This window comes from Oncorhynchus kisutch, linkage group LG4 (assembly GCF_002021735.2).
Source record: "Oncorhynchus kisutch isolate 150728-3 linkage group LG4, Okis_V2, whole genome shotgun sequence".
NCBI classification, from domain to species: Eukaryota; Metazoa; Chordata; class Actinopteri; order Salmoniformes; family Salmonidae; genus Oncorhynchus; species Oncorhynchus kisutch.
The window spans coordinates 52107363-52129192 of NC_034177.2; the positions used below are offsets into that span (position 1 = coordinate 52107363).

The following is a 21830-nucleotide window of genomic DNA, read 5'->3' on the forward strand; positions in this document are numbered from 1 at the left end:
CATTTGATTACCTGTTCAGGAGTCTTATTGCTTGGGGGTAAAAACTGTTGAGAAGCCTTTTTGTCCTAGACTTGGCTTTTTGTCCTAGACTCCTAGTCTATGACTGGGGTGGCTGGAGTCTTTGACCATTTTTAGGGCCTTCCTCTGACACCGCCTGATGTAGAGGTCCTGGATGGCGGGCAGCTTAGCCCCAGTGATGTACTGGGCCGTACGCACTACCCTCTGTAGTGCCTTGTGGTCGGAGGTAGAGCAATTGCCGTACCAAGCAGTGATTCAACCATGCTCTCGATGTTGCAGCTGTAGAACCCTTTGAGGATCTCAGGACCGATGCCAAATCTTTTTAGTTTCCCGAGGGGGAATAGGCTTTGTCGGGGCCCTCTTCACGACCATGTTGGTGTGTTTGAACCATTCTAATTTGTTGGTGTTGTGGACGCCAAGGAACTTGAAGCTCTCAACCTGCTCCACTACAGACCCGTCGATGAGAATGGGGGAGTGCTCTGTCCTCCTTTTCCTGTAGTCCACAATCATCTCCTTAGTCTTGGTTACATTGAAGGATAGGTTCTTATTCTGGCACCACTCGGCCAGGTCTCTAACCTCCTCTCTATAGGCTGTCTCGTCGTTGTCGGTGATCAGGCCTACCACTGTTGTGTCGTCTGCAAACTTAATGATGATGTTGGAGTCTTGCCTGGCCATGCAGTCATGTGTGAACAGGGAGTACAGGAGGGGACTGAGCACGCACCCCTGGGGGGCTCCAGTGTTGAGGATCAGCGTGGCAGATGTATTGCTACCTACCCTCACCACCTGGGGGCGGCCCGTCAGGAAGTCCAGGATCCAGTTGCAGAGGGAGGTGTTTAGTCCCAGGATCCTTAGCTTAGTGATGAGCTTTGAGGGCACTATGGTGTTGAATGCTGAGCTGTAGTCAATGAATAGCATTCTCAAAAGGTGTTCCTTTTGTCCAGGTGGGAAAGGGCAGTGTGGAGTGCAATAGAGATTGCATCATCTGTGGATCTGTTTGGGCGGTATGCAAATTGGAGTGGGTCTAGGGTTTCTGGGATAATGGTGTTGATGTGAGCCATGACCAGCCTTTCAAAGCACTTCATGGCTACGGACGTGAGTGCTACGGGTCTGTAGTCATTTAGGCAGGTTGCCTTTGTGTTTTTGGGCACAGGGACTATGGTGGTCTGCTTGAAACATGTTGGTATTACAGACTCAATAAGGTACAGGTTGAAAATGTCAGTGAAGACACCTGCCAGTTGGTCAGCACATGCCCGGAGCACACGTCCTGGTAATCCGTCTGGACCTGCAGCCTTGTGAATGTTGACCTGTTTAAAGGTCTTGCTCACGTCGGCTACGGAGAGCGTGATCACACAGTCGTCTGGAACAGCTGATGCATGTCTCAGTGTTGCTTGCCTCGAAGTGAGCATAGAAGTGATTTAGCTCGTCTGGTAGGCTCGTGTCACTGGGCAGCTCGAGGCTGTACTTCCCTTTGTAGTCTGTAATAGTTTGCAAGCCCTGCCACATAAGATGAGCGTTGGAGCCGGTGTAGTATGATTCAATCTTAGCCCTGTATTGACGCTTGGCCTGTTTGATGGTTCGTCGCAGGGCATAGCAGTATTTCTTGTAAGTTTCCGGGTTAGAGTCCCGCACCTTGAAAGCAGAAGCTCTACCCTTTAGCTCAGTGTGAATGTTGCCTGTAATCCATGGCTTCTGGTTGGGGTATGTACGTACAGTCACTGTGGGGACTATGTCCTCGATGCATTTATTGATAAAGCCAGTGACTGATGTAGTGTCACTCGTGCTTCCTGCTTTAATTTTCGCTTGTAAGCAGGAATAGGGAGGAGAGAGTTGTGGTCAGATTTCCCAAATGGAGGGAGAGGGAGAGCTTTGTACGCGTCTCTGTGTGTGGAGTACAGGTGATCTAGAATTTTTTCTCTCCTGGTTGCACATTTAACATGTTGATAGAAATTTGGTAGAACTGATTTGTTTCCCTGCATTAAAGTCTCTGGCCACTAGGAGTGCCGCCTCTGGGTGAGTGGTTTCCTGTTTTCTTATTTCCTTATACAGAGTACATGCTGACTGAGTGCGGTTTTAGTGCCAGCATCTGTCTGTGGTGGTAAATAAACAGCCACGAAAAGTATAGCTGAAAACTCTCTAGGCAAGTAGTGTGGCCTGTAATTTATCACAATATACTCTACTTCAGGCGAGCAAAATCTAGAGACTTCCTTAGATTTTGTGCACCAGCTGTTGTTTACAAATATGCACAGACCTCCCCCTCGTCTTACTGGACGGAGTGTGCTGTTCTATCTTGCCGGTGCAGCGTATATCCCGCTAGCTGTATATCCATGTTGTCATTCAGCCACGATTCTGTGAAACATAGGATATTACAGTTTTTGATGTCCCGTTGGTAGGATATTCGTGATCGTACCTCGTCTAGTCTATGTCCAATGATTGCACGTTGGCGAGTAATATTGACAGTAATGGCAGCTTTCCCACTCGCCTTCTGTGGGACCTCACGAGGCATCCCGCTCTGTGTCCTCTATACCTGCGTCTCCTCCTATCGTCTCCTAAATAACGGGGATGTTGGCACTGTCGGGTGTTTGGAGAATGTCCTGTGCTTTTTGCTTGTTGAAGAAAAAATATTCATCTAATCCGAGGTGAGTGATCGCTGTCCTGATATCCAAAAGCTCTTTTTTTGCCATAAGATACGGTTACAGAAACATTATGTACAAAATAAGTTCCAAATAACGTGAAAAAAACCCACATAATAGCACAATTGGTTGGGCGCCCGTAAAACTGCTGCCATTTCTTCCGGCGCCATTTTAACACTACCCCTCTCCCCCCTCCCCTCTATCTCCCTTTCCCTCTGTTTCCACAGTGGTGCGTTCTCTGAGGTGATCATGGCCAGGGAGAAGGCCACAGGGAAGATGGTTGCAGTGAAGTGCATCCCTAAGAAAGCACTGAAGGGAAAAGAAACCAGCATTGAGAATGAAATCGCCGTGCTTAGGAAGTAGGTACCGGGCGTCCTGAGGGGGATCAAAGGGGGGAGGTAGTTGCTTGGTTACGGTTGCCATCCTTCCACCCTGCCATCCTCTCTTTCTCTTCCTTCTCGCCAGTGCTTGTTTCTCTTGCTCCTTTATCTAATGACCCAGCACACATACGTCTAATGCCGTCAGCACACATACGCTCCGCCTGCCCCTCATTCACCCACCTGTCTCTCTAAACGAGGCTCGTAATTTTCTCTTTTCCATGGTGTTTGTGTTTTTGATCACCCACACCTTGTTGCTTGGACACCAGAGTGGGAGACTACAATGCAAGCTAGATTTACTCAGGGTTTTCTTAAGCAAGCCAGCTTCAGTTAGCTTCACATTCTAGCTCAGGCTTCATCCATATTACGACGGTGGATATTGCTCGTCCGCCTGCCACTAACTCTCGCAGGCTTGTAACTGCGTGTGCATGTCGAACGCCGGACTCTTCATTGAGACAATACTGAAACACCAATCCCTGGGTGCCACATTATCATTTGTGCCGACATCAAAATGAGAAAAAAGTTATCTTACTAATTCAGCAGGCTAATGTGTTACTTATTGTTGATGCCACCTTTAGTGTGTTTATCAATGCATAAGCACCTTTTTTCCCACTCGGTTATCCAGATTTGACCAAAGTTACCTCGCTAACTACTCTAAACCAGGTACATAGTATACAGTTGAAGTCGAAAGTTTACATACACTTTGGTTGGAGTCATTAAAACGTGTTTTTCAACCACTACACACATTTCTTGTTATCAAACTATAGTTTTTATAAGTTGGTTAGGACATCTATTTTGTGCATGACACAAGTAATTTTCCCAACAACTGTTTACAGACAGATTATTTAACTTAACACTGTGTCACAATTCCAGTGGGTCAGAAGTTTACATACAATAAGTTGACTGTGCCTTTAAACAGCTTGGAACATTTCAGAAAATGATGTCATGGCTTTAGAAGCCTCTGATTGACTCAAATGATGTCAATTAGCCTGGAGGTGTACCTTTGGATGTATTTCAAGGCCTACCTTCAAACTCAGTGCCTCTTTGCTTGACATCATGGGAAAAGCAAAAGAAATCAGCCAAGACCTCAGAAAAAAATTGTAGACTTCCACAAGTCTCGTTCATCCTTGGAGCAATTTCCAAATGCCTGAACTTACCACATTCACCTGTACAAACAATAGTACGCAAGTATAAACACCATGGGACCACGCAGCCGTCATACTGCTCAGGAAGGAGACTCCTTCTGTCTCCTAGAGATGAACGTGCTTTGGTGCGAAAAGTGCAAATCGATCCCAGAACAACAGCAAAGGACCTTGTGAAGATGCTGGAGGAAACAGGTACAAAAGTATCTATATCCACAGTAAAACGAGTCCTATATCGACAGAACCTGAAGGCCGCTCAGCAAAGAAGAAGCCACTCCTCCAAAACCACCGTAAAAACGCCAGACTACAGTTTGCAACTGCACATGGAGACAAAGATCGTACTTTTTGGAGAATTGTCCTCTGGTCTGATGAAAGAAAAATAGAACTGTTTGGCCATAATGACCATCGTTATGTTTGGAGGGAAAAGGGGGAGGCTTGCAAGCCGAAGAACACCATCCCAACCGTGAAGCACGGTGGTGGCATCATGTTGTGGGGGTGCTTTGCTGCAGGAGGGACTGGTGCACTTCACAAAATAGATGGCATCATGAAGAAGAGAAATTATGTGGATATATTGAAGCAACATCTCAAGACATCAGTCTTGTAGGCATTGCAATTTAGGCTATCATGTTGGGTACTGGTGTCTTGCAGAATAATTTTTGAACTCTGTGTTTTATAACTGCTTTTATTATATGGCTCACGTTAAAAAGAGACCCTAGCTCACAGGTTTCTAAATATATCCTGTAAATGTTAAACAAAATTGTTGAAGAAGCAATTAACACTAACTAGTTTCCCCAGAGTTCCCTCTGATGACCCCCTGCACTATTTTCTCACCTCCATTATTTCTAAATATTTAAGGACCTCTGACTCTGAGGACCATGCGATCATTGTTGATGCTTGGTCGCAAATGGGTTTTCTAAATGGACAATGACCCCAAGCATACTTCCAAAAATGTGGCGACATGGCTTAAGGACAACAAAGTCAAGGTATTGGAGTGGCCATCACCAAAGCCCTGACCTCAATTCTACAGAAAATTTGATGGCAGAACTGAAAAAGTGTGTGCTGAGCAAGGAGGCCTACAAACCTGACTCAGTTACACCAGCTCTGTCAGGAGGAATGGGCCAATATTCACCCAACGTATTGTGGGAAGCTTGTGGAAGACCACCCGAAATGTTTGACCCAAGTTAAACAATTTAAAGGCAATGCTACCAAATACTAATTGAGTGTATGTAAACTTCTGACCCACTGGGAATGTGATGAAAGAATAAAATATGAAAAATCATTCTCTCAACTATTATTCTGACATGTCACATTCTTAAAATAAAGTGATGATCCTAACTGGCCTAAGATAGGGCATTTTTACTAGGATATAATGTCAGGAATTGTGAAAAACTGAGTTTTAAAATGTATTTGGCTAAGGTGTATGTAAAACTTCCGACTTCAGCTGTAGGTATGGAGCCAAATACCTGTCAAAAGGTTGAACGTACATATCATTAGGATCGTAAGAATATCTATACGTAAATTATTAGGATCGTGAGAAAAGCCATGCAAGAAACATAAAACGTAAACTTTTAAAATAGATCTGTAAACGTACAAAACCCTATGTTACAACTATTAATGAATATTTACACGTTCAATTCTTACTTCACGTCTCCCTTTACTCGGTGACAGATCTTTTTTGTGCGGACAAACTTTATTCAGTAATGTGCCATCTGCAAAGGACATGAACTGAACGTAGCTAGTCAAAGTTAGCTAGTTAAAGCAACTCTTGCAGCTTTGCAGCTTCCGGTTTAATTTGCAAATTAAAAGTCTTGAGCTTGTTTTAGAAGTGCATTCAATAACTACGCTATACCAGTAGATGACATAGTATAAGCTTGGGCCTTCAGCAAATGACTTGTGTGAGAATGATAAAGACACAGAAGAGCCTTGTCTAGAATAACCGCCCAAGCTGCAAAATAGAAAGTAAATATGATTTAGGCTTATTCCGCTTTTTAAATATGCCATGCTGTTGTGTGTTAGTTAATGGCCATATAATTGCATACTTAATTTTTTATAGCCGCGTGGGGCTATTATGGTGATCATGTGACCTAATGAATCGTACTTTTTCCTGTATTTGGGAGAACGGACTCTAGTCCTTGTATTAGGCGTTTTGATTGTTTTATTAATGAATTCCACTCTGTATGTAGGTTTGTTATAGCCATTTCCGTTGCACAACCCCATCGCACAGAGGCTATATATCCATTTCAATAAATGAGACAAAACAAAATATTGATTAAGTCTAGGCTGTAACCTGTCCTGAGCGAAATAGCCAAGGGGTCCCAAATGGTCAAGACCATCTATAGCCTATTCTTAATGCCAGATCTGTTTTCCCGATCAGCCACTGCACGTGCTTGTCAGAGTCGTGTGTTTTAGGTGGCAGGGACGTCAGGCGCAGGAGAATCAAACTGAGTGTAATGGAGTTATTTAATAACAATAAACGAAACCTACTCCAAACACTAAATGAAACAATAAACGAGGGGGAACAGAGGGTTAAATACACAACAGGTAATGAATGGGATTTAAACCAGGTGTGTAGGAAGACAAGACAAAACCAATGGAAAATTAAAAATGGATCAATGACGGCTAGAAGACTGGTGACGTCAACCGCCGAGCACCGCCTGAACAAGGAGAGGCTTCGACTTCGGAAGAAGTCGTGACAGTGCTTCTTCAACAATTTTGTTTAACATTTACAGGATATATTTAGAAACCTGTGAGCTAGGGTCTCTTTTTAACGCGAGCCATATAATAAAAGCAGTTATAAAACACAGAGTTCAAAAATTATTCTGCAAGACACCAGTACCCAACATGATAGCCTAAAATTGCAATGCCTACAAGTTGAATATGGATATGCCTAAATTAAACATTGAATTATTAAAGTGGCGGGCTAAAGAACTTAGATACATTTGAATACATGTTTTTCAATGAACAAACTGGTGAGACTGTTCTAATCTCTTTTTAGTTCCTACTGCAACTCAAACAAATGACATACTGACTGACTGAACTGAATGAAGGATTAATTAGATGCTCAAATAGGTTGGATTGACGAGTTGCGCGCATCATGCATGTTCTGCGCTTTATTTGGCTAGCAGGCAAATAGGCCTACATTGGGGTATAATGACAATGAATGCATGCCTCCAGAAGGGCATCTTCTGAGGCTGATGGTTGCTTTTTTCCGAAGGCGAATGGTGCTGTGGTGCTGCATGGAGATCACAAGCTCTTCAACTGGGTAGCCGTGTCGCGATGGAGGGAATAGCCTATCAATCAAATCCAAATCAAATTGTATTGGTCACATACACGTGTTTAACAGATGTTATTACGGGTGTAGGGAAATTCTTGTTTCTAGCTCAAACAGTGCAGTAATATTTAACAAGTAATATCTAACAATTTCACAACAATTTACACAAATCTAAATGAATGGAATTAAGAATATTGGGGCGGCAGGGTAGCCTAGTGGTTAGAGCATTGGACTAGTAACCGATAGGTTGCAAGTTCAAATCCCCGAGCTGACAAGGTACTAATCTGTCGTTCTACCCCTGAACAGGCAGTTAACCCACTGTTTCTAGGCCGTCATTGAAAATAAGAATGTGTTCTTAACTGACTTGCCTAGTTAAATAAAGGTAAAAAAAATATATTTATAAATATTTGGAGCAAGCAATGTCAGAGCGGCATAGAGAAAGATACAGTATATACAAATGAGATGAGTAATGGAAAATATGTAAACATTATTAAAGTGACTAGTGCTCCATTATTAAAGTGGCCAGTGATTTCAAGTCTATGGATATAGGGCAGCAGCCTCTGTGCTAGTGATGGCTGTTTAACAGTCTGATGGCCTTGAGATAGAAGCTGTTTTTCAGTCTCTCGGCCCCAGCTTTCAGTCTCTTGGTCCCAACCTGTACTGACCTCACCTTCTGGATGATAGCACTGAACAGGCAGTGGCTCGGGTGGTTGTTGTCCTTAATGATCTTTTTGCCCTTCCTGTGACATCGGGTGCTGTAGGAGTCCTGGAGGGCAGGTAGTTTTCCCCCGGTGATGTGTCTGGAGAGCACTGCGGTTGTGGGCGGTGCAGTTGCCTTAACAGGAGGTGATAAAGCCTGACAGGATCCTCTCAATTGTACATCTATGAGGGTTTTAGGTGCTATGCCAAATTTCTTCAGCCTCCTGAGGTGGAAGAGGCGCTGTTGCGCCTTCTTCACTACACTGGCTGTGTGAGTGGACCATTTCAGTGTGTCAGTGATGTGTACGCTGCTGAAGCTTTCCACCTTCTCTTCTGCGGTCCGGTCGATGACAATAGGGGGGTGTTCCCTCTGCTGTTTCCTGAAGTCCATGATCAGCTCCTTTGTTTTGGTGACGTTGAGTGAAAGGTTATTTTCCTGGCACCACACTCCCAGGACCCTTACCTCCTCCCTGTAGCCTGTCTCGTCATTGTTGGTAATCAGGCCTATTGTTGTCGTCCGCAAACTTGATGATTGATTTGAAGGCTTGCGTGGCCACGCCGTCATGGGTGAACAAGGAGTACAGGAGGGGGCTGAGCACGCACCCTTGTGGGGCCCCAGTGTTGAGAATCAGCGAAGTGGAGGTTTGTTTCCTACTTTCACATCCTGGGGGTGGCCCGTCAGGAAGTCCAGGACCCAGTTGCACAGGGTGGGGTTCAGACCCAGGGCCTCGAGCTAAATGATGAGCTTGGAGGGTACTATGGTGTTGAATGCTGAGCTATTGTCAATGAACAGCATTCCTACTGTACAGGTATTCCTCTTGTACAGATGGGATAGGGCACTGTGCAGTGTGATGGTGATTTGCATCATCTGTGGATCTATTGGGGCAAATTGAAATGGGTCTACGGTGTGAGGTAAGGTAGAGGTGATATGGTCCTTGACTAGTCTCTCAAAGCACTTCATGATGAAAGAAGTGAGTGCTATGGGGCAATAGTCATTTAGTTCAGCTACCTTTGCTTTCTTGGGTACAGACATAATGGTGACCATCTTGAAGCATGTGGGGACAGCAGACTGGGATAGGGAGAGATTGAATATGTCTGTAAACACTCCAGCCAGCTGGTCTGCGCATGCTCTGAGTAAGCGACTAGGGATGCCGTCTGGGCCGGCAGCCTTGCGAGGGTAAACACGCTTAAATATCTTGCTCACATCAGCCTTGGAGGAGGAGAGCCCACAGTCTTTGGTAGCAGGCCGCGTCTGTGGCACTGTGTTACCCTCACAGCGGGCGAAGAAGGTGTTTAACTTGTCTGGAAGCATGACATCGGTGACCGTGATGTGGCTTCTTTTCTTTTTGTTTTTCGTTACAATCTGTAGACCCTGCCATATATGTCTCATATCTGAGGCGTTGAATTACGAATCTACTTTGTCTCTATACTGACATTTTGCCTGTTTGATTGCCTTACGGAGGGAATAACTACACCGTTTTGTATTTGGCCATATTCCCAGTCACCTTGCCATGGTTAAATGCGGTGATTCTCGCTTTGTTTTTTGCGAATGCTGCCATATATCCACGTTTTTTTGGTTAGGGTAGGTTTTAATTGCCACAGTGGGTACAACATCTCCTATACACTTCCTGATAAACTCAGTCACCATATCAATGTATTCATCAATGTTGTTCTCGGAGGCTACCTGCAGCATCTCCCAGTCCGCATGATCAAAACTATCTTGAAGAGTGGATTCCGATTGGTCAGACCAGCGTTGCATAGTCTTAGCACGGGTACTTCCTGTTTGAGTTTCTGCCTATAGGCAGGGAGCAACCAAATGTTAATTTCAAAGTCTATATGTTCATGACCCGATTCATATTAACCCCTCCTACAGAATATGCTTTGCCATGATTTTAAATAAACTTGTCATATATCTTCTCGAATCTGTAGGACATTAAACAATTTAGAGGTAAGATGGATATTGATTTTGAGACATGACATGTAGTGTTTTCATATTTTAGTACTAGATGCACTTTTCAGATTCATTTAAAATTCCTGTTTTTCTAACATTTCTGCACGCATACTAAGCTTTCTATTTTCAAAGCCTTTTACATTGACTTCAGCTCGTGTCACACAGATTTAGCCTTTTGCGACCCACAGAAACAAATTTAAAGACAACAACCACAAAATATGAAATCGACTGAAGTTGTTCCGAGAAAACTGCACTGCTATCAACAGAGCTCGTTGCTTATTATGGGATGTATCAGTTTACGAAATCTGACTTTTTTTAGGTATGTTTATGAAATGTTCGAGAAAGATTCAGAACATGAATTATCATATTTGTCTTGGTAAAGTGTGTTTTATAACGTAAGGAAGTGAAATTTCATCACCAAGTCCTTTTTTTACCCACATTGGGGAGAGTGGGTGGACACCCTATGATTAGTTAGAACTCTGAGCAGAGGGACTTTCTTTCTATGTGTCTCAAATAGCACCCTATTCCCTATGTAGCTCAATGGACTTTGGTCAAAAGTAGGGCACAATATGGGGAATAGGGTGCAATTTGGGATTAAGACATTTCTCCTTGCTGCTGGTGAAACACTGAAGTAGAGGTTTCAACAAGTTCATTGTCTGCCTTGTCACCAGACACACACACACACACACTTTTCGCCCACACAGATTTTTTCTATGGCCTATTGAGAACAGAAAGAAAATTGAAAACACTTGATGATTCAAAGCAATTTAACATGAAAATAGCTGTGTTTCAAATGGACTTTGGTCAAAAGTAGTGCACTATAGGGAATATGGTGCTGTTTGGGACTGACATTGCTTTGTTGTGATGAATGCAATGAATAAAACTATTTGGTGAGGAAATTGTGCTTTATTGTGCTGTGCATTGAAATGATCAGAGGTTAGTAGAACAGTAAGCCAATTAAATAAGTTTTCCCTCTTCAGGATAAAACATGAGAACATTGTGGCTTTGGAGGACATCTATGAGAGCTCCAACCACCTATACCTCATCATGCAGTTGTGAGTACAGTACCTCAACCACCATTTTGTCTGTCTGCATCTTGTATATGTCTGTCTGTCTTTCTGATAATGCAGGACCGGTGTTCATATTTCTATACTCTGTGTCCGTGTGAGCACTGGTCCAAATCAAATCACTGTGATAACGTATCATGTTTTGCTGCAGTAAGCATTCAGGGGCTATCGAGGTGCATTTGGCCTTGGCAATACAAAAGCAAACCTGTGTGGATGTAAGCATTCCCAAAGAGTTGCTTCTATGTTTATTTTGTGTCATGGTTGTAACACTGTAGCAAACACAGTCTGGCAAAATACTAATTTAAAAAGAGTCTCTAGGGTCAGTTTCCCAGACATGGATTTAGCCTTGACTGATTTAAAAAAAGGCATGATCAATGGAGAATCTCTATTGAAATAGCCTTTTCATTCAGGACTAAGATTAAGTGTCTGAAAAGTTTGATAAAAGCTGCACACTAGCTCCGATGCAATCATTTATTCACCAACATTTCGACACGAAGCTTCTTTAGGGTGACATGTGTTTTAAGTATCTGGGGAACCAGCCCTAAGTGAGGATTAGGTTCATTCAGTCCTCAATCTCCTCAGAGTATCTGAACGGAAGCTGTTTGACTGCATCGTAAAGGGTTGGGGTTGAGGCTAGGGTTGAACCAGGAACTGGACATGAAGTCAGGGTTATGGTTAGGGTTGAAGTTGAACCCCGGATATAGACATGATGCTAAGGTTACGGTTGGGTTAGATTGACTCAACCTCTGTCTCTGTCTCAGGGTGTCTGGTGGTGAGTTGTTTGACCGCATCGTAGAGAAAGGTTTCTACACAGAGATGGACGCCAGCAGACTCATTAAACAGGTGCTTGACGCTGTCAACTACCTCCACGACATGGGCATCGTACACAGAGACCTCAAGGTACTGAGTGAGACACATATACACAGAGCTCAAATCGCGTATTTCCCAATATTGATTGTTTCTTTCCTCAGCCAGAGAACCTGCTTTACTACAACCCCCATGACGAGGCCAAGATCATGATCAGTGACTTTGGTCTGTCTAAGATGGAGGGGACAGGAGACGTGATGGCCACTGCCTGTGGGACGCCAGGATATGTGGGTGAGGCTGTTCTCTCTACCCTCTGGGCTGTTAGGATCCATATTAGCTACTGCTAAAGCAGCAGCTACTCTTCCTGGGGTCCACACTGAACATGAAACATGACCTAATACAGAATGTGAATAGACAAGTACATCACAAAGACAAAACGACATAAATGCAATGAAAAAAAGTATGCATGCTTTCAGTTATGCCTTCATAATCATGTGATTCATACACGCTACTGAATGCAAGTGTAACACGCTCAAAAGGAAATGGAAATGCAATAACAAGCAGGAGCGTTGCGATTAGGATGACACTTCACTAAATTCCCCTGACGTGAATATAGCAACCTTGTTTCTATAGTTACCGCCCGTAATGGGTATGCTGGAGTAAAGTATAGACCTTTTTTTGTTACGGTTACCACTCACAATGGGTTTCCTGGGGTAGCACGTAATCTCTTTAACGGGTAGACCTTTTGTTACAGTTACCACCCGCTATGGGCCTTCATTAGGTAAAATGCAACATTCATGAACATGAAATAACCAGGCCTTGAATCTTGAGCCTTGTTGCAGTTTATCGCCCTTTAATGGGTTAGTTGAGATATAGCGTAACGTGTTACAGTGCAACCTGCTCTGGGTTTCATTAGGTAAAACGGAAGGAAGACATGACATAAGGAAGTCTGCAGTAGTGACATAATCTAAACATATCTCTACTTCTGGGTTAACCTAAACATAATTCACCTAATTGGACTGGAGGAAACCTCACCCAAAAAAAATGAATAGGAGTTTGGTAGATACAGTGGTGAAGTAGTGGGTGGTTTCTGAACAACACTCCATAAGAACATATGGCAGCAGAGCTTTGGTTCTCCCTTACTTCTATTGCGTCCTTGTTTACTTAAGGGTTAATGTGGAAGAAGCCTTATTTCCTATCCACACCAGTATGTTTGGAACATACTTTGCTTGTGTCAATACAAGCTCGACGCAGGGATTGTTATGCAAGGCCTCAATGTTCTAAATCTCCCCCTGAACCTTATGATGTTCCCCACAGCCCCAGAGGTTCTGGCTCAGAAGCCCTACAGCAAAGCAGTGGACTGCTGGTCTATCGGAGTCATCGCCTACATTCTGTAAGTACCTCATAACAACGTTTTATTTTTATGTGTGTCACTGGCCTAGGCACAATACCCCATAATGTCAAAGTGAAATGATGTGATTAGATATTTTTTTAACAAATGAATGGAAAGCTGAAATGTCTTGTCGATATGTATTCAACCCCTTTGTTAAGGCAAGCCTAAATAAATTCAGGAGTAAAAATGTGTTTAAAAAGGTCACATAATAAGTTGCATGGACTCACTCTGTGTGCAATAATAGTGTTTAACGTGATTTTTGAAAGACTAATTCATCTCTGTACGACACACATACATTTATCTGTAAGGTCGTGCAGTGATTTTCAGACAATGATTCAACCACAAAGACCAGAGAGGTAAAACAATTACGGAATTGAATGGCTGTGATGGTAGAGAACAGAGGATGGATCAACAACATTGAAGTTACTCCACAATACTAACCTAAATGACAGTGAAAAAGAAGCATCCTGTTTGCAATAAAACATTAAAGGAAAACTGCAGCAAAGAAATAAACTTAATGTCCTGAATACAAAGCGTTATGTTTGGGGTGAATCCAACAAAACACATCACTGAGTTACCACTCTTCAACAGACACTGGGAGTCAACGTCACCTTTCAGCATGACAGTAACCTAAAAACACAAGGCCAAGTCTACACAGGAGTTGCTTACCAAGATGACATTGAATGTTCTTGAGTGGCTTAGTTACAGTTTTGACCTAAATCGGCTTGAAAATATATGGCAAGACTTCAAATTGGCTGTCTAGCAAGGATCAACAACCAGCTTGTTTATATATTTTTTTAAGAATGATGTGCAAATATTGTTCAATGCAGGTGTTCAAAGCTCTTAGAGACTCACCCAGAAAGAGTCACAGCTGTATTCACTGCCAAAGGTGATTCTAACATGTATGGGCTACAAGGTGTGAATACTTATGTAAATGTAAAGAAAGAAATAATAGCTACATGTTTAATTCAGGCTGTAACACAACACAATGTGGAATAAGTCAAGGGTGTGAATACTTTCTGTAGGCACTGTATATTGATATGTTATCTGTCCCCAAGGTTGTGTGGTTACCCTCCATTCTATGATGAGAATGACTCTAAGTTGTTTGAGCAGATACTCAAGGCAGACTATGAGTTTGATGCACCCTATTGGGATGATATATCGGATTCAGGTGAGTGTTTGCATCTGTATTTGCAGATTTGCAGATCTGCTCATTTGCCATTCTAGTCATTTTGCCGACGCTTTTACCCAGAGCTACTTAAAGTAGTGAGTGCATACATGTTCATACTTTTTTTCAAACTCGTCCCCTGTGGGAATTGAACCCACCACATTGGCATTGCAAGGACCATGCTCTACCAACTGAGCCACACGGGATCCAGTACCCGATGTCTTCATAAGAATAGTAAACCAACTGAAATTCAGTGAAGTGAGGACATTTCTCCGGTCCTCACTTGTAAAATTGAGATTTTACGGTTAGGTTTAGGGGTCAGGGTAAGGACTAGGGGTGAGGGTAAGGACTAGGGGTGAGGGTAAGGACTAGGGGTGAGGGTAAGGACTAGGGGTCAGGGTAAGGACTAGGGGTCAGGGTAAGGACTAGGGGTCAGGGAAAGGACTAGGGGTCAGGGAAAGGACTAGGGGTCAGGGTAAGGACTAGGGGTCAGGGTAAGGACTAGGGGTCAGGGAAAGGACTAGGGGTCAGGGTAAGGACTAGGGGTGAGGGAAAGGACTAGGGGTCAGGGAAAGGGGTGAGGGAAAGGACTAGGGGTGAGGGAAAGGACTAGGGGTGAGGGAAAGGACTAGGGGTCAGGGTAAGGACTAGGGGTCAGGGAAAGGACTAGGGGTAAGGGAAAGGACTAGGGGTCAGGGAAAGGACTAGGGGTCAGGGAAAGGACTAGGGGTCAGGGAAAGGACTAGGGGTCAGGGAAAGGAGTAGGGGTGAGGGTAAGGACTAGGGGTGAGGGTAAGGACTAGGGGTCAGGGTAAGGACTAGGGGTGAGGGTAAGGACTAGGGGTGAGGGTAAGGACTAGGGGTCAGGGTAAGGACTAGGGGTCAGGGTAAGGACTAGGGGTCAGGGTAAAGGACTAGGGGTCAGGGAAAGGGGTCAGGGAAAGGACTAGGGGTCAGGGAAAGGACTAGGGGTCAGGGTAAGGACTAGGGGTGAGGGAAAGGACTAGGGGTCAGGGAAAGGACTAGGGGTCAGGGAAAGGGGTCAGGGAAAGGACTAGGGGTGAGGGAAAGGACTAGGGGTCAGGGAAAGGGGTCAGGGAAAGGACTAGGGGTGAGGGAAAGGACTAGGGGTGAGGGAAAGGACTAGGGGTCAGGGTAAGGACTAGGGGTAAGGGAAAGGACTAGGGGTCAGGGAAAGGACTAGGGGTCAGGGAAAGGACTAGGGGTCAGGGTAAGGACTAGGGGTCAGGGTAAGGACTAGGGGTGAGGGTAAGGACTAGGGGTGAGGGTAAGGACTAGGGGTGAGGGTAAGGACTAGGGGTCAGGGAAAGGACTAGGGGTGAGGGTAAGGACTAGGGGTGAGGGTAAGGACTAGGGGTGAGGAAAAGGACTAGGGGTCAGGGAAAGGACTAGGGGTAAGGGAAAGGGGGTTAGGGAAAATAAGATTTTGAATGGGGAATCAATTGTTGGTCTCCAAAAAGTCCACACGAGTATAGTAAGACATAGCTGGGCTTGTATATGAATGCGTGTGCACGTATACAATTGTTTGTGTGTAATTGCAATCTTGAATTAATGGCACATGGTATACAGTCCCATGAGTGAGATTGTGTGTATCTTCCACATACAGCCAAAGAGTTCATCAGCTCTCTGATGGAGAAGAATCCACAGAAGAGATTAACCTGTGACCAGGCTCTAGCCCACCCCTGGTGAGTGTCTGATTGCCACCAGACTGACTGAGCACCGTCATACTGGTCCCAATTTACTCCATACCCCTTTCTGTTTGCCCTAACCCATTGATGTTTGCTGATCTGAAGGGTCTGGGTAGGTAGAGCCCGTTAAAGCCTCCTCATATCTCTTCCACCTTACCGATCTGTAAACATCAAAGTGTTAGGAACAATGGGAAGGGGTGGTAAGTGAATTGGGACCAAACAATCAAAGGGAACAATGCACCATGGTGAAAGCTGACACAGATAGAGGATGCCTGGATGATGCAGGTTTTACGTAGAGCAGTGCCATGCGTGTCCTCCCACTGTCATCTGTCACCATGACTCCCTCCCCTCCTCCTAAACTCTCTCCTCTCCTGGTCTGAGACTGGTGGGGGAAACAGACGGGGATGGGAAGACAGAGACCCACGGATGCAAAATTGCAACCATCAAAAGCCACCAGGTTATTACCAGCTGATGTCTCATTAAACCATCAATACGTGCTAAAATCACTCACACAGCTGATCTCAACTGCAACCAACATTGGCCAGCGATTTACCTCTCCCTAACGGGGATGTCGATGTTGTCTTTTTAGTCATGATTACATTGCCAAGACAATTTTGCCCTCTGGTTGGTATTATCATTGGAACAACTTAGTCCTACTTTATGAGCAGACTAAGAATGATTTCTATATTTGACAATCATTCCGTACAACTGAAATTAAGCATTTCCTCCTTTACCACGGCAAGTCTACTATGGCAGTTTACCCGACACTGTGTATGAAACGGAATACTAATGTTGACGGTGTAGCCTACTCGTTCTTTTATTTGTTTCCAATTTATATAGTCCATTAAATACAACTGTCTTTAAAATAAAATAGTCTGATATGGTAAATTCTTATCAAGATTGGGGGTAAAATATCCCTGGACAGTCCTTATTTGAAATGTGTAACTAAATCAAGTAAATTGAACATTTTATTAGGAAAATGTAGTCTAAAGTTAATTCGATTGGCATATATTATATTGTTTTGCAATATTTAAGGTGAAATGTTTGAATGAAATATAGGACTACTACAAGTATCACATTCATCAGCCTTACGTTTTCCAATGCTCCTGATAGGTCGATATTTGAAACAGAGAACCTCGACTAGATGTCTGGTATCATAACCAATTCATACGGTAACAACGAGAGATCAACTGATCTGCTGGTTTATCCTTAGTGGGTTTTTTGTTGCAATCCAGCTTAGCAGGTGCACGTAATCTCATGTTAGTAGCATTTTAAGAAATCCAGAGGTAACCTGCAGGATAAATGATGCCTGTCTGTTGCATTTGAGCCATTGCTTCTTGGGCCTATTGTGACTTGGGCAGGTGGCTTGATAGAGTTTATATAGACTCACAAAGGGTGGTTGTAACAGGTGGGTATTATATAACGTGAGACCGGGCAGTACACATCCTATCACCAGCTTGGAGCTGGTGCTAGGTACTCAGGCCAGGATTTTTTTAACCATGTTAAAAGAAAAACATCTGCACACTACATGTTCTCTATCAATACTTTTTAACCAATAAACAGACATTGTATTTCAGGATTGCTGGGGACACTGCTCTCTGCAAGAACATCCATGAATCAGTCAGTCGGCAGATGAGGAAAAATTTTGCCAAAAGCAAATGGAGGGTGGGTACACAATTTACTCTTCTCTCTTTTTTTGGGGGGGGGGGGGGGGGGGTTGGGGTTCTGTCACCCCCTGTGGCCCATCCCACATGAAATGTATTAAATAACACATTCATATTAAACACCCAAGCATGCAAAAAGTACCAATTTACAATGTACACATTTTAAATTGTGTCCAACATAAACATAGTTATCCTTCCTATTTTGCATGCCTGTTCTCGCCATCTCTCCTCACCTGCCTCCTCTCCCTCCTTCTCCCTCTCTGTTTCCTCCACAGCAAGCGTTTAACGCCACGGCAGTGATTCGTCATATGAGGCGCTTGCAGCTGGGAAGTAGTCTGAACAGCAGCTTTGGCAGCAGTATGAGCTTTGACCAACAGGGACCGAACTCTATGCTGGCCAAGAGCATGTCTGTAGACTGTGCCACCCTCTCACGCAAAGATGGTGACTGAATGACGCCTTTATGTTACTTTACCGGTTTAGTCTGGTATTTTGGATCTATCAAGCCTGTGTAACTTTTGAGTGATTCTAGTGATCTTCTCCCCTCAGGTCCTCCACAACCTCTGCCCACTCTGCCTCTCTCCACTGCAGCCTGCAGTGCCCCTACCAGCATCAGAGGGGAACCACAGGCAGAACTACAGGTTGTGGCTACAGCTGCAGCGGTGGAGCCACCCCGGCCACGCCCCTCCACAGTCACCACCATCCACATGGGGACTAAATGACGTCAGGTTCCGCGGGAGGTCAGTTGGGAGACCACAGAGCTTTGAGTTGGTATTCTAATTCAGCCCCTCAGAATTCCAGAATTTCTCTCCTAGTCTGCCCATCCTGCCCATTATCAGCTGTTGGGATTGAGGACTTGAGGACCCCTTCTATTTACCTTCAGAGATGTGAGGACTTGAGGACCCCTTCTATTTACATTCAGAGATGTGAAATAAAATGAAGAGAGCTCACAGGATTCCCTATTCTATCAAACAGACAATCATATCTGTTCTACATGATACATGCCTATTTGAACATTCTACTTCCTAACGGACCACAGGTCTGGTGGTGAAGAGATGAGGAAGACCACTGTCTCTCTCTCTGTCCAGAGGGTTTAGTTTCCCAGTGTTTAAATTGGGTTGGTGCACTCGGTACGGAGTAATTGCAACACAAAATGTTCACCTCTTATAGAAAGTTCACTCTAAAATATGAACACGGACATTGAAAATATTGTACTGTAAAATAAAAATGAGCCTGGCTCCTGAAATGAATACACTGCCGTGTTGTAAGACTGTCCTCCAGAAGACAAGAAGACCTGTTTTGTATGGGACATTGGTGGTGTTATGAGGCCACACTATGCTAGGTTGAAGATGGAGAAGGTTAAGACAACGTAATAATTCCGTGCAGATGCGTTCGAATATAAACAAATTCATTGGACCAGCGCTGGAGCGAAAATGACTGGAAGTGAATGTTAGCAGTACAGAAAGTTTGCCATCAAAGTGGAAAATAAACACAATCGTAGAGAATTTCTGTTAACTACTCAGCCAAATAACTTACCTGTTTTACTGTCATTCTATTCGTGTAAACGTTTTTTTTTTTTTCAAATGAGCTACAGACACTTTACTACTTGATTTCCCAACCGCTGGTCACGTTTTCAATGCTTATCTCCTGTAAAATCAGAAACAGCGCTGGTCCGATGAATGTGTTTCTTTTCAAATGCTGCCGCATGGAATTATTACGTTTTCTTCTCCTTATGGGAACTCACCATGTTTTTATTAGTCTTTGTTATTGAGACTGCTGTAATTCTGAGACTGTGAGTGTCAGGGGCATCACGCCCTCTATGCCTTGTGTTCAAAATTGCACCCTGAAACCATTGTGAGGAGTTACTTTTATGAAACTGAAACAGCATTCAAGGCTAAAATAGTGATGACTTCTTATCCTAATTTCTAGTTTTCATTTTCAGCTGCAGTTAAGGTTGAGTAAAATCACTGGGTCATTATTCCCAACTGTAGGGCATAGCGGTTATATATATATATTTTTGCTTTATGTTTTCTGGATATATAATGTCAGAGAAACACATCTATCTGCAGAATCATACACACACCTGTGAATGAAGTGCTTTACTAGTGTGAGACAACTGGCAAGAGCAGTTTTGACTGCCGGTTGTGACGGTAATGCCGGTTGTGACAGTTATGCATTCATCGTACACTTTTCCTGATTGAAAGGTATTGAATTATTTATTTTCTTATTCTGACTCTTGTAAGAACTTTACTTACAGGGGGAAAAATTGTAAATGTGTCACAAGACTTTTACGTTGTAATGTATAAACGGTCAAATATGTTGTCAGTAGTAGGTTCAAATGTATAGTTGTTACTTATGAATAATTGCGATGTAACTGTGATGCCATCATTAGCATAAGGATAGCATAGCTTTGTGACCTGTTCTCAGGGAGATACTTTGACAATTTGATGAAATGAAATCCCAGTTATGATGCTGAGGTTGACGTTTATGATGATGATGCATGTATTGACTAAAGCAAGCTTTGCATATTCTTACGTGTCCCGTCAGGACAGTTCAGCTCATAATTAAAACAATTTGGTGGGGATGAACCTTACGTGGAATGGACAGTTTGATATATCCCATTTTGGGGGCATATAATTTTTTTTTTAATAATAATTGGGATGAGACTGAAATGATGCGTACTATAACAATGACCACTGCAATAGAGTTCAATTTAAACACATATGACAAACTAAGAAATAAAGATTGAAGTCATTTGATAATCAGTGCTCCATTGCAGAATAATTTTGTAGGAGCCTGTGTAGTATAGCCAACTTTAGTTACCTGTGCTGCTTTGCCTCTTCCCCCCCAGGCGCTGGCTGTTCCCAGAAGTGCTCACACACTGTTTGGTCAGTGTACTTTCATACCCGTCCTTTGAATTTAGCAGCCAGTTGCTGTCTCTCTCACTGTCCTCACTCTCTGTCTTCACTCCTCTCTCCCAAAACGAACGGTCTTCACGCTGCAAGGAGGAGGGAAATCTGTCTAGCAAGCGTTTTTACCTGTGATACCACTGCTTAATATTTCACTGTTCGACATGGGTTGACATTCACTTCCAGGGTTGATTTCATTTCATTCAGTTTACTTTCTGAATTGACTTTATTTCAAATGGTTTTGACCCCTAACCCTGGATGCAACTTAAAAGCTTGAAATTAGTATGTTTTGATGTTGAGCACAATTGTAGATCTCAATGTGCAATGTTGATGTAAAAGGACTTGAAAAACTACTTCTCAGGGGCAGTAAACTATGAGTATAGATATATGTTCATGAAGATGTAGATCCTCTTGTCCTTTTGTAGATATACATCTCAGTAACCATATTTGCTTGGATTGCAGTGTTTATTGATTTTCTACGTTACAAATACTGTATGTTCTCTTCAAAAACAGCATGATACAAAGCACGAAATATAAAGCTTTTACAAAGCATGCATGAAAAGCACTTTGTTTGAGAGATACTGTGTATATAGGTTGTGATAAATTGGACTACAAGATGACTAACTATTGAATAAAATCTAATAAAAAGTAAGAATATACTTAACTCCAGGGGGCTTACTGTGGAGTGCTATTGCAAAGCAGCGACTAATGAAACATAAATATTACACCTGTGTGTACACGACCGGTCAAAGGCTTTAGAACACCTACTCATTCAAGGTTTTTCTTTTGGACTATTTTCTACATTGTAGAATAATAGTGAAGACATAAACTATGAAATAATCATGTAGTAGCCAAAAAAGTGTTACATCTCAAATATATTTTGATTTGTTTAACACTTTTTTTTAGGTTACTACATTATTTCATAGCGATGTCTTCACTATTATTCTACAATGTAGAAAATAGTTTTAAAAAACTTGAATGAGTAGGTGTTCTAAAACCTTTGACCGTGTGTGTGTGAGTGTGTGTAT

General features: G+C 43.2%; 1 protein-coding gene across 2 annotated transcripts in view; it reads left to right on the forward strand.

The window, feature by feature from the left end:
• Positions 1 to 21461, forward strand: part of LOC109889675 (calcium/calmodulin-dependent protein kinase type 1D) — a 43424-nt gene extending 21963 nt beyond the window's left edge. Inside the window, exons 2-11 of one of the 2 annotated variants that reach the window (XM_020481277.2) lie at positions 2876 to 3007; positions 11069 to 11143; positions 11917 to 12055; positions 12127 to 12253; positions 13280 to 13355; positions 14414 to 14526; positions 16151 to 16229; positions 17810 to 17897; positions 18172 to 18337; positions 18443 to 21461. In XM_020481277.2, the coding sequence (XP_020336866.1) occupies positions 2876 to 3007; positions 11069 to 11143; positions 11917 to 12055; positions 12127 to 12253; positions 13280 to 13355; positions 14414 to 14526; positions 16151 to 16229; positions 17810 to 17897; positions 18172 to 18337; positions 18443 to 18615 (1168 nt within the window). In that variant the 3' untranslated portion in view covers positions 18616 to 21461. The remainder of the gene's footprint in view (positions 1 to 2875; positions 3008 to 11068; positions 11144 to 11916; positions 12056 to 12126; positions 12254 to 13279; positions 13356 to 14413; positions 14527 to 16150; positions 16230 to 17809; positions 17898 to 18171; positions 18338 to 18442) is intronic. The other variant, XM_020481278.2, reaches the window with a different exon arrangement.
• Positions 21462 to 21830: the final 369 nt, after the last annotated feature.